This window comes from Nesoenas mayeri, assembly GCF_963082525.1.
Source record: "Nesoenas mayeri genome assembly, chromosome: 18".
In the NCBI taxonomy this organism is placed as follows: domain Eukaryota; kingdom Metazoa; phylum Chordata; class Aves; order Columbiformes; family Columbidae; genus Nesoenas; species Nesoenas mayeri.
The window spans coordinates 11,491,128-11,504,007 of NC_137566.1; the positions used below are offsets into that span (position 1 = coordinate 11,491,128).

The window sequence follows — 12,880 nt, forward strand, 5'->3', positions numbered from 1 at the left end:
GGGGGCAGCCGAGCGCCCGGAGCGGCGGAGCGAGAGCCCGGTCCTTCCGGTAGCCGGCGGCAGCAGCAGCTTCCCGGCTCCCGCCGGACATCGCGCCCTTGTCCGAACGGACCCGCTTTTCCGTCCGTGTTTGTGCCGCTCTGTGCACGGCGGAGCTGTCGAAACGCCTCAGAGCCCCGAACAGCCCAGTGTGAAATAAACCCGGTGAACGTGGAGGGGCTGGGGACCCCAGGTGTCGTGTGACAGTTTCCCCTGGGCTGATGTGCAAATCCAGGCTGTTCTGCTTCGCAAACGTGGCTTTTGCGTCCCAGGCCCCTCTGTGCAAGGGCCGCAGAGATCCCGCGGTAGGAGCCGACTGCCACCAAGCCCCTTCCACCAAATCCAGCCCTTGGTCTCTCAGAACACCCAGACCCGCTCGCCACGCCGCTGGACTGTCACCTTGCAGCGAGCGACACTGCTGCTTTTAGCACACAGTGAGCCACCTGCCTTTTCTCTTTTCCAGGTGAATCAGAGAAGAGCTGTAAGCGATGGCGATGACACTAAGATGCTTCCGTCACCTGCCCTCCCTGCTGCATCGCTCTCGGTTGGCAGCGCTGTGGGGGCCACCGCGGGCCCCCCCGGCCCCGCTGCCGTCTGGCTGCAGCCACTGTGGCCATCAGATGCTGCTGAGCAGACAGCTAGCTACCAAAAAAGGTAACGGCAGCAGCCTTTTTCCTAGTGTTTGCAACCTCAGTACATTGCCAGGATTTCTTTTCTTATCCCTTTTATCTCCTGTACCAGCATTGGTCTAACTGGGGCAGGACGCAGCTCTGAAGAAGCTGGTTTGCTGGTGTTGCAGAGTGCAGGAAAGCTCAGCTCTTCCCCCGGGAGAGGAACTGCGTGGAGCTGCTGCTGTGCTGGGGCTGGGGTGGCAATTGTCACAGTCCGGGCTGGAGTCACTGCCCGCAGTGTGACCTACAAATATATTTTGGCTTATGTGCTTAAGTGCTGGGCAATTTACTCATTAAAAGATACAGTTAATCTAGTTCATCTTAGACACAATTCTGAATCCAACAGGGGTTTGATGTCTTCTTTCTACTTTCTAATGCAACAACTAACTGTTGTCAGAAATTCATTTTATTTGTGCTCTGCAGCTAAAGGTAAAGGGCAGACTCAAGCCAGAGTGAATATCAGTGCGGCCCTGGTTGAGGATATTATCAATTTGGAGGAAACCAATGAAGACATGCAGGCAGTGGTAGAAGCTCTGAAAGAAGATTTCAACAGAAATCTCAGTGTTAGAACCTCACCAGGTTGGTAACTTTCTCACGTGATGCTCTATTGCCTGTAAATAACGATACCAGTCCCAGCAACGGAGAACGCTGAATTTTTCAAAATCGATTTTATTGAGTTATTCACTATGCACCCAATTACTACAACTTTGACGTCCCCAACTAAAGGCTTTCTTCACCCTGAGCTTGACCAGGAAGAATCCATTTTTGTTAATAGCTTCCTGGAAATAGCGTTTGTAAGTGGGAGATGTCAAAAGTGTCCAAGTGAACTGTTTGCAGATGTGATGAAGAAGCAGGTTGTCAGCTAATGGTGCAGTAGGGCAGGAAAAATCCAATTGCCATTAAATTAGCCTTTTGGAAATTGCCATCAGGCTGGTGTCTGGTATATACAAACTCTTTTTGCTCTGTGTCCTTGTGGTTAGTGACCTTTATGAGCCTTCTTCACTTAGTGAATTTTGTGTCTTAGGAAGAAATGTGAATATATTTGCCTAAGCTACAGTTACTATAACACTCTGAACATACGGATTTATGACTAGTATCAAGTTTCAGGGATAAAATTTAACATTAAACAATGACCAAATTTGAATCATTCACCACCCCAGCTCTGGCAGGGGCACTTCAGTCTTTAATGGAGTTGGAGAGCGTAGCTCAGTCTCTCAACTATTTATTTTAACCATAGGTATTTTTTTAAATTGCACTGATAAAGTACCTCGTGTCCCATGTGCCTTTTGGCCTGTTAACATTTTGCAGCAGAAACTAGAGAGCAGATTAAGAGTAGCTCAGGGAGAAATCGAATACCTTAAATTAGTCAGTGTACTACACGTCCTCTTGGGACCTGGGAAGAGAGATGAGGGGTTTAAGAGAACACTGCTAAGTTAAAGACAATAGTTGTCTGGATTTTCATAACAACATTTTGATTTTCTTTAAGTTCTAAGAATTAAAAAATAACTATTTCCTTTTAATTCATAACAGTCTTGCTTGTTTTCCTATTCCAGTAACAAAAACAAACGAGTTTTGTTTTTGAGCTTTAGAGTAGCACTGAAATATTTAGCTTGCAAGTACCACAGGGGATGCATGAACACAAACAGCACCTGAAGGCTGAATAAACACGTGGATTTCTTTTTCTTTTGTAACATCTATATTTTGCATACCGGAGGGGAAGTGGGACACTGCGTATGCGTTATTCTTCAGCGTCGCTGTGAGCTGCTGGCACATACTGAAACTCCCTGTGTTTGGTTGTTTTGAGGGGCCCTCGATCACATCATCGTGGTGACAGAAGACGGGAAGTTTCCGCTGAACCAGCTGGGGCAGATCTCACAGAAGTCACCACAGCTCCTTATAGTGAACATGGCCAGTTTTCCAGAGGTAAGGACACGCTGCCAAAGGCGTTGCGAGAGGAGATAATGATAATGGGTCATTTCGGTTCCTTATGAAGACGTGGCCATGCACAGAAACAGACTCGTGGTTGGAATAGTCTGGATTTGTGCTGGGACACCATTAAATTCCTTTAAAACTTATTTATCACCGGGGCTGGTAACTCCCCTGAGCGCTCATGGAAGAAGCTGCTGATGTAGCCTACAAAATTCTGCAAAGCCACCCTGGTAGGACTAAGCCAGGCTTGTGCTAAGTGCTGTCATGGGGCCTGACTTAAGTTCTGCTGAGGTTTGCAAGCACCTGCAGGTCAGAACCTGAATTAGGTGCTTTGACCTATCCCATGAGAGGGCCAACTTCCCTTAATTTTCTGCAGGGGTCCTAGTTAGACTTGGCCCTAAATGAGGCAGCAAATCCAGACCCCACCTTAGGATCAAGTGCTAGCGGTGCCCTGCAGCGGGCCCAGCCCAGAGCAGTAAAGAGCCCAGGGTTAGCTGCTCATCCCACTCCAGGGCTGGAGGGTTGCCAGAGTTTATCTCTATTTATTTTGCAAAGGCTTTCCCCAATTAATTAAGTCAGCAAAGTCTCAGGAGGTCAGTATAAGGCACTTGATGCCTGAGTGTTTCTTAAAGCGTACCCAGCGTGTATCATGGTGTGAAGGGTGACGGCCCCTCATCAGCGAGTGCCCCAAGGTCCCTCGCAGTGCCAGAGCTGAGAGGGACGGCGACGTCACTCCATGCCATACCCCATGTCTCAAAATGAGAAATGGGCACGTGAGAAACGAAATACCACAGTATATACCATTGCCTACCTTTGCTTTTTAAGCCAAAAGACCATTTTTCATTTGAACTAGAGCTAAAACTGTTTATCTCAATGTAGTTGCTTTATACCATAAGTGTTCCACGGATAGACTGAACTCTTTAAAACCATTACTCACACATTCACTTGCTATCGTCACTGACAGCACACAGCCAGTGCCTCGTGGCATTGGAAAACAAATAAAAATGCCTGAAGAGTCTGGGAAAGAAAATAATCATAGCAAAGGACTTGCTGGGTCAAATTCTGTTTGCTCAAGAGTTAGAAAAACAGGTAGGACTATATATTTTAAGCATGGCTATTTATTTCATGGGCTGCAAAAGGCTGGGGCAATATTGCAATATTTGCCCCTTCCTCTATATCCCCCAATATGTCTGTTAAACAGCACAGCTTTTACTGAGCATTTCCTTCCTACAGAGCAAGCACCGTCCGTAGAATAACACGTTTACATTCCTAACAAGGTGAGATCATCTTGGTTACATTTTCTCTGCCCCTGGTGTGCTCTAGAGGACAGCACTTATGTCTTAGAGAACACGAACAGTCATTTTGTTCAGTGATGTCACACGTTGGGGACCTAAACAACTATGCAGAGCTTTATTTTGTGCCTCAGTTGACAAAAGCTGAACTTCATAAATACAGTCTAGTGCAGCAGCCTGGAGCTGAAGGTAAGGATGGGAAAGGGCATCAGAAATAGCAACGCACCTTGTAGGAAATGCCGCGTGAGTGCCACAAGAACACAGACTCGCTCGGGCTTGTTATTGTCAGCGTCGAGAACGAAGCGACCTGGCAGAGCGCTGCGGAGCTCCCGGCAAAACCGCGGTTTAACCATAAATCCTGACGTTGTGCAGAGGTGCACCAGTGCCCTGCGAGGGGGAAGGAAGCCGTTCAGTCACTTTGCAGCTACCAGGCAAACCTGCGCACCCCACCTTTTAAGCAGAGCAGAGTGTCAGCCAGCGGTGATGGAGCTTTGAGAAGTTAATCCCAAGTAGTAAGCTGTAAAATAAACATAAGAGCTGGGCACAGGCTCTATTTCCCAGCCAACTGCTACTGCCCGGCTGTAATGTGGTTAGGTTGTAGCGCTGAAGTGGTTAAGTTAAATAACATTTCTAAATTGGCACTGTGTGATTTCTAGTGGGAAACATTCAACTGGAATTTTTAAATGCTCAGAATCTTTCATCTCCTTCGCCACAGTCGGGCTATGCCTTGGGAATTTGTTGCGGTTTCACTCTGCATTGCCTCAAACCATTGAAATAGTTTCAAAGAAGGAAAACAGTTTTCTTCTGTTGTTGCTTCCCTTCCCCGCTCCCCCTCTTTGTGCCCCCTACCCCGATACCGAGCGCGGCCGTAGTTTCCCACTCGGTTTGATCAAAGCTCTCCGCACCAATGTAACTTCCTGATCTTACTGGTAACAGAAGTAAATGTTTCCATGTTCCATGGAGATGGATTGCCAACTATTGACAGAGTTCTGGCATATGGGAATGATTATTTCCTAATTCCCTTTACCTTTTGATCTGTTTTACAGAGCACAGCTGCAGCGACGAAGGCTATAAGGGAGAGTGGCATGAACCTGAACCCAGAAGCAGATGGGACGATAATTCGGGTGCCAGTTCCTAAGTGAGTATTGATGGCAGCCTAAGTTCATCACCACGCAAGGTAATGCAGTAGGTTGCAGTCAGTGTCCTTCAGAGGGTGAACACACACAATTGCTGTAATGCTGTGATCCAGCCGCTTTCAAAAAAAAATCTGAGCCTCTAAGAGCGTCTAGTGGAAGCTCTTCCAAGTATCTGAGCTGTAAGTCACCACATTTTGGCATCTGGTGGTTGGTCTTATTGTTCTTTATCTTCCCTGTGCAGGGGAGAGTTGGTCCTAGCTGGCTGCAGCACTCCGCAAGAGACAGGGAAAGGCTTTTGGAGCTGTATTGCCGGAATTCAGAGGCTGATTCTTTGCTGCTCTGCTGTAAATTCCTTGAGATAAACCAGCGCAGAGCAGCAGTAACGAGCCAGTAGTGTTAGGGGTGAATAGCACCTTGTTGCAGAGAACACTAAGAGGAAGCAATGAAGGAAAAAGGGAGGAAATAGATAGCTTTGGCTAAAAGAATCCACTCTTCTCGTGTCGTACATGTTGTGTAACTGAGGCTGCACAGAACCTTTGGTGTGGGGCTGACAGAGAAGCCGGCTGCTGCTGGCTCAGGCTGCAGCATCGCTGCCCTCACCCGTCATGGGAGCTCCCAGCCCTCGGGTGAGGCAGGAGGTGCCACCGCCTGAGTGCTAAACAGAGTGGGTGCAGCGAGCGAGTCGCTGCTGTGCGCGCATGTTCGCTCCCTGGGACCGGGCTGGGCCTTCCGTGGAGTGGGACCCTCAGCAGGACCCCTGGGGCTGTCCCCACAGCTCAGGGGTGCAGACACAGCCTGCTGCAGGGCAGTTCTGCTCGGCCCAGCTTTGCGTGATACAAGGAAAATTCACCAGCTCCTGCCGGTGCTCGGACCCTGCAGCGGTGGAGCCGTCTAAATACCCCGGGCAGATGCGGATGCACACGTTCTCACACCCTGGGGTTACCTGGCACTGGGGGGCTGCAAACAGCTCCCACAAAGGGTAAAGAATGACTCCCATGAGGGGTGAGGACAGCTCTGTGCTGCCTGTGCACACACCTTGCACGTGTGCTGCGTTTTACGGGCAGGTGACTTCCAGTAAAGACGAGCCAAGTATTTCTCGTGCTTTAGATCTACTCTAAAAATTCTATGGAATTTCATCTAGCGGTTTGATCGGAGAAGTCTAATTGCAGCTTTCCGTTGCTGTCGGTGAGAGGGAATGACATTATCATTCTATTTGCTGATTTTCTTTTCCCTGTGCTCCCTGCCCTTCCCCCATTCCTCAGGGAGGAGGAGGAGGAGGGCACCATTATCTTCATAATTGCTGAGGCTCCCGGGTTGCTGCACAGTGGTTTGATTGTTAATGGGCACTTGGGTCATCCTTGAATATGAATTGCAGGGGAGGAAACTCCAAAACTGCAAATCCCAATCTTAAAAAAATATATATTGTTTTTTAAACAAATGTATATGGTCTATCACTCTCTTTTGCGGTGCTGCAGAGCGAAAATGGGTCTTATTTCCCCAGAGAAGATCTGCCTCGTGTGCTCCCTCGTTCCTCTGCTCTGCAGGGCTTGCGGCTCCTTTCTCCTTGGCTGGTTGGCAGCCCAGGGAGTCCCAAGTTAAGGAGGTTTTTGGCTTGGGACGCGTGTCCTGCAGATCTGCTGCACGGACATGTCCATCCCGTTTGCTCACCCGCTCCTTGGTAACACAACAGGGTCTTTCAGAGTTCCATCCACTTGTCAAAAAGACAAGAAGACTGTTTCAACCTTTTTAAAACCTCCTAATGCAAAGAAGGGTGGAAATAATCAGATTCTGCTAGAGGCCTCTCTTTAATACCCCTGAATGACTTCTTCTGATTTTCTAAGCTTTTCATTTTCCAAATTCTAAACATGTTTATGAAGGAAAATAGAACAGACAGATGCAGTGAAATTGCCAAAATTACGGCAGGTGTGCAAAATAAGCAAACAAATCAGAAACGAAGAGACAATACAGTTTCTGCAGCAACAGATTCGTTCAGGCAGGAGGCACAGCAAAAGCAAACTCAGACCTCAATTGTCCTCGCCTGTTATTACAAACACTTCTTAGTCTGACCTGTCAGCTGGACACATATGCATCGTATTTTGCCTTATGCGGGTCCAGTGCTGAAGAGTGTTTCAACTGAGCATTTTAAAATGGAGTTTACTTTGCAGTATTTATTCTAATAGTTTAGTTTTTGCATTGCAGTTTTAGCAGAAAAAATACACTGCTTTAGTTGGTGTTTACTTGTGCTTCCTGCTAGGATCCCCTCTGCTCCCCAAGGCTTTCTCTTGTTTGTGTTGCTAGCTCTGCATAGGCAATATTTATTTGTATAAAAAGTATTCTCTGAGGGTTTAAAAAGAGAAAAAAAAAAGAAAAGAAAGAAAAGCAGCCATGGGAACATATGTATTGGTTGATCTCTTGGCCGAATTTGACCTGACCTTGTGTCTTTTATGGTATTGCCTCATTTTTAGATTCCTCTTTTTTGGACCCATTGTGTTACACTGGATATTGTTTGTAAATCAGTAATATTTTTACACATGCTTTACTGAAAGCCAGATGACTCATTTGAAAGTTTAATGACTCATTGTGAGCTTTTTTTCCTTTGCCCTTTAAGAAATATGCGCAGATACCTACTATGGGGAAAAGGGACTCAAAAAAAATGACTTTGAGAAAACCCAAAGCTGTTTCTGAGCTCATCACCAGAAGTCTCTTGCCTGCTTTTTGTTGAGCAATAGATGTTGCACCCTGTGTTTATCTGCAGTCATGCATGCCGAATATCTAGTTAAGCCTACTTTCCTTTAACTGATCCCTCTCCTTCACAGGAAATTCCTAGCGTTTGAGATACAGAAACTATTCTTACCCACAGAAACATCTTTGTGCTGGGGACGAGACGTGGCCGCTGTCGCGCTGGCTGCGCAGGGAGAGCAGCACCCGAGGGCTGCGCCGCTTAAACCGCTGGGTGCTGGGGGAGCAGAAAGAGAGGAGATGTCACCCGTGGGACCGCGGGCGCTTCGGGACTCACCAGGCTCCATCCCAATCCCGGCAGGGCAGGAGCATCCCTGGGCAACCGCAGGACTCGGGCTGCTGCTCCTCGGGCTGCGGGGAGAGGAGAAGGGACTGCAGGCGGCTCCTCGTCCTTGTTCCCCACCTCTGGCACCCCTTGCCCAGGTTCACGCATTTTTTAGCTTTAAAGGTGGGATAAGGCCAATGGTTACTAGACAGAAAAGCAAACATATCTAAGAACAGTTTAAAAGTCCCAGATCTGGGGGCAGGATTAAGCAACTGTCCTTAGAAACCGTGAGCCTGGCTCGCGTTGATGGATTTCTTAACCAGAAACAGCATCTGCTTGGAAAAGCGTCCGTTTCTGGCATTGTTGGTAGCATTGCTGAGAATTTACACACAGTCTGGCTGGAACATAAAACCCACTGAGAAACTCCACGGCGCTGCGCAGTGATAAAAAGAAATTGGTGTTAATAAAGACAGACAAGGAGGCATGAAAGCTGTGACCCCGTGCCAAGAAGCATAGGAAATCTGGCAGCGCTGCATAAACAAAAACATTTCCTTAAAGGCTCGGCAGCCCCAAGCAGGCGAGTGATACCCTCGGCACAATTCGCAAAAGCCGAGCGGGGAGGCGAGGAGCTGATGGGGAGCTCGGGCTCCCATTGCGGGGGCGGCCCCGCTGCGGAGACGGGAGAGATCTGCGGCTCCCTCCTCCGAGCTGAGCAGCCAGGATTGACTCCCAGCCCCCCCAAAAGCTGCCTGAGAATCTGACCTCACCCGGACCCCTGGTTGCGAGCCGGCTCTGCTGGCTGCGCGTGTGCCGCGGGACCTCGAACTCGAGAAGCCCTAAAGGCATCGCTGGTGGGATGCGGAGGAAACCACAAGTCACCCCGCTCGCTTCTCATGATGCGTCCGGGCCAGGCTCGAGCCTGTGCTGGCCAGGAGCTCCTTGCCACATGTGCCATTCACTGGCCACCTCCCCGCTGTCCCTCAGTGGGGAGCAGGATGGGCTGGGGGGACGAGCCGCTGCCTGCGGTTACCCCCAGACCAGGGACACTGGGGACAGGTCGCTGCTCTCTAGGTCTGTCAGCTTTTCTAGCCATCCTGCGCTTGCTAATGAGTTCTGAGAAGCCCGTTCCCTCTTGCACCGTGTAATAAAGATCGCTGGCGAGAGGCCGGTGTCTGCAGACATGGACGAGCGCTCGGCTGCCGGGGGAAGGGACCGAGGGTCCGATCCTGCCCTGACAGCCTCCCCGTAACACACACCCTCGCCACATGTTTCCTGAGCTCTGCAGGAAGAGTCCTGGCCTCAGTGTTTTGGTGACCCAGGCTGTTGCAGCCAATTTCTAAATACTCCTGTGAAGTGTTTATTTTGCAATATCTTCTGCGAGCAGACGGGCGCTCTCCTGCTAGCGAGTCTCAGCGAGCGCGCCAGGGTTTTAATTCTCAAGGCGGTCTGGAAACTTCAATAGCCATGAAAATAATTAAAATATTATTGTTAAGCCCTAGCAGTTGGTGTTGACAGTGATCAGCTGTAGGTGCTGGAGCATTACCAGAGCTGAGGTGACACGTCACCCATTCCTGTGCCTTATTCAGATGGCCAGACTCCCTCATCACCTGCAGTTTTTAGTTTGGGATGGAAAGTTGAGGGTTTTCTTATGGCACAACAGCAGTAACCGGCCCTGCATTGGCGGGAAGGTGGAGCTGAAGTTCTCCTGGGCCGAGTTACCTGTGGCTGGTGTGTCCAGCATCATCCTCATGTCAAACCAGGAGTTCACATCATATTGGTGGAAAAGCCTTATGATGAGCTGGAATAAGGTTGAGTGAAACATAAGCTCTGTGGCTTCCAGGTGTAGAACTGAGGCTCTCGAGTTGCAGGGAGATGACACGGAGTTCCAGGCAGGGATGGAGGTTGCCTCCTGCCTTTGCGGGATTGCACTTTTCAGCTCCATCTCTCAGGTCTGGAGCTGGACTTTCCCTCTTTTCCCACAGATGCTTTGGCAGCAGAAAAAGGGAAAGTCTGAACATCGTAGCATGACTTTCAGGCACTGTGGTGACAACTATAGAACAAATAAGACTTGGCCCAAGTCCCTCAGCTTAGGGCTGTGCTGGGAACTTTCCATTCCAAGCTCAAGACTGGTTTAACTGGGGTGCACTGCCCTGACGATGCTGCACAGAGGTGGCCGATGCACTCAGGTGAACCAAAACGGGATAAAGCACACCCTGAGCTGTTAAGTTCCCCTGCCCCTGCAACACAGCGTCCACACAGAGCAAAATATCTTAACAGGGCGGCTTTGGGTGTCCACACGCAGCCTGGCTCGGTGGCAGCTCTGGCTCGACCAGCCAGGGAGGATCGCTGCGTTTACCCCAAGTCCATCGCAGAAAGTAAATCTGGGTGTGCTATACATGACACTGTTTGCTTTTGGTGTTTCTCCTTTCCCCTCACTTCCAGGGTAACGAGGGAGCACAGGGAGAGCCTGGCCAAGCTGGCCAAGCAGTCCACCAACAAGTCCAAAGACGCCCTGAGAAAGGTGCGAAGCAAAAGCGTCAACCAGGTCAAGAAGTTCAAGAGCAAAGTGTCTGAAGATACCATCTGGCTGCTGGAGAAGCAGGTAATTTTGGTTTTGTTTCCTTCTGCCATATCATGATGTCTCCAGCTCAGTGCTGTGTGTCCCAGCCCTTGCTGACAGATTCCCAGCGCTGAGGACCCGGCTGCAGAACGGATGGCCCTGGGCTGAGTTTTTGGAGTTGGCAATGGCTGCTGTATTTGCCTTTTCTCTGTGAGATTTGGGGGTTCAGTCTCAAAGACAAATTTGTGATATGAACTGTTGTAAACTGACACAGGAAAAGACAAATGCTCCCCAAAAGCTTTCATACTACAAGGGACTTGCACAAACCAGCTGAACTTGGGGATCAACTCGACCCACATCCATAGCTTTACCATCATCTACACAGGGCCTGGCCACCGCAAACCAGCTGGTGTTAATGAGGATTGCTACAGTTTGTTATTAATGAAAAGGCTAGCAAGATTATCTCTGTTAGGAGATTTTTGGCTCCAATTCAGGAAAATACTTAAGCACATGCTTAATTCCCTAAGAGCAGATGTCACTAAAGTCAATTACTTGGGCATAAACTCAGGCGCAAGCCTAAGTGTTTTGCTGAGTTGATGCCTGTGAAGGCAGGCCATTACTTTTTAGCTGTTTGTTTATTAACAGCTAAAGTTAGATACATTGCAAATGCTTCAGGACAGTTCTCTGTGTGCTCACAAAAATAAACATTGATATACAGAGCGTTTGTGCAAGCAGGAAAAATGGCCATGCTATTGTAACTGAATCCTGTTGGGAAGCAGTTCTCCCCGAGCACGCAGATGTTTCTCTGCATTTGTAGAGGTAGCATCTCAAGTCTCACGTTTGCTTGTACCCCAAATTTTTCAGCTTAAGGAAGGGTCATCATCATATACCTTGGAAGCAAATGCATCTTAAATTGGTCCTGTAAAACTAGTGTGTAAGACCCCTCGATGTGCTCCAACCTCTATCTGCACTTGTTTAAATAAGTGCCTGCACATTTTGGTCCTGTTTAACATGCTTGCCATGTCCATCTGGTGCTACCAGGAGACCTGATCCCTGGGCAGGGCTTTAGCAATCACCACTCATTTCTTTTTACAAGAAGCGAACAGATCTGTTACTTGATGTGCGAGTTCTTAGCGTGTACTACAGCTGTGCTCCTGCTGTTACCTGGTTGATTCTAATAGTGGAAAGGTGGCAGGAGGTGAGGAGATCAGCCCTCTCTTCTCTGGTGGCAACACCAGCCGGTCTCTAACTCTGCCTTCCCTTGAAGTCGTTCTGTTAAATAAGGACCTGACCAGGCTCAGCCAGGAGTTTATGTTGTGCCTGTTCTCAGAGCCTTTGACCTGTCCCTGTTCTCACTGTGCAGATGCAACACGGGCACAGAATCACTGAGGGCTGGTGGGAGCCCCCAGGAAGAGGCCGTTATTGCCCCAGCACTATTTTGGGTTTAATTAAGACTTCAGGCTTTGTTTCAGGAGGTGACCCAGTCACTGCTTTCCCTTTAAGCTCTGGCATCACCTGGCGTACAGCTCAGACTTGTGTTATGTTGCTGCAGATCCAGCAAATGGCAGACAGCGCTGCAGCGGAGATGGACAAGCTGCTGGCCGCGAAGACCAAGGAGCTGCTTGGATAAACATCTTCCCCACAGACACACTCCCTCCTCGAGCAAGGACAGACTGCCACCCGCCCCTGTGGCCACCCCAGCCCCATGGCAGCAGCCCCAGCTTTGGCTGCTCCAGTCCCCACTGTGGACTGGGCTGGAGGGAGGGGGAACTCTCCTCGCTGTTCTTCATCCGGGTGGCAACAGAACTGGGTGAACAGCGATTAACAATAAACTAGCAGGAAGGAGGGCTGGAGGCTGCTGGGGGGGCTCGCGGACACTGAGACACTGGAGGGGCAGCTGCCCCACTCACCTCACACCGGCCCGTTCGCACCCCAGCGAGGGAAACCTGTGCTGTCCCGCTGCGAACCTCGGCGTTTGTTTTTGCTTAAAATAAAGTCAGATATGGAGGAGCAGCCTTGGGACAGCCCGTTCCTGGTTGGTGCATCCCCTCGGGTTCCTGTGTCCCCGAGGAGCCCGTGGCCAGCAGAGCCGCCGGCAGCCTGGCCCGCGGGAAGGACCCAGGGAGCTCAGCACCGAGCGGTGCCGGTGGGCAGGGCAGACGGGCTCCACGCTTCCCTGGGATAGAGAACTGAAACCTGTGCTGTCAGCGTGGCTGTTTTAGCCTGAACCAAGACCAAAAGCCAACACA

The 12,880-nt window shown here is 49.7% G+C and overlaps 1 protein-coding gene across 1 annotated transcript; it reads left to right on the plus strand.

Annotated features, from left to right (window-relative positions):
• Positions 1-527: 527 nt before the first annotated feature.
• MRRF (mitochondrial ribosome recycling factor) lies at positions 528-12,638 on the plus strand (the record flags this gene model as incomplete). The annotated part of the gene is made up of 6 exons (XM_080355890.1): positions 528-693; positions 1,134-1,289; positions 2,515-2,633; positions 4,978-5,069; positions 10,514-10,673; positions 12,184-12,638. 6 exons carry the CDS (start codon positions 528-530, stop codon positions 12,259-12,261), a joined length of 771 nt encoding a protein of 256 aa, XP_080212016.1. The 3' UTR covers positions 12,262-12,638.
• Between the last annotated feature and the right edge of the window lie 242 nt (positions 12,639-12,880).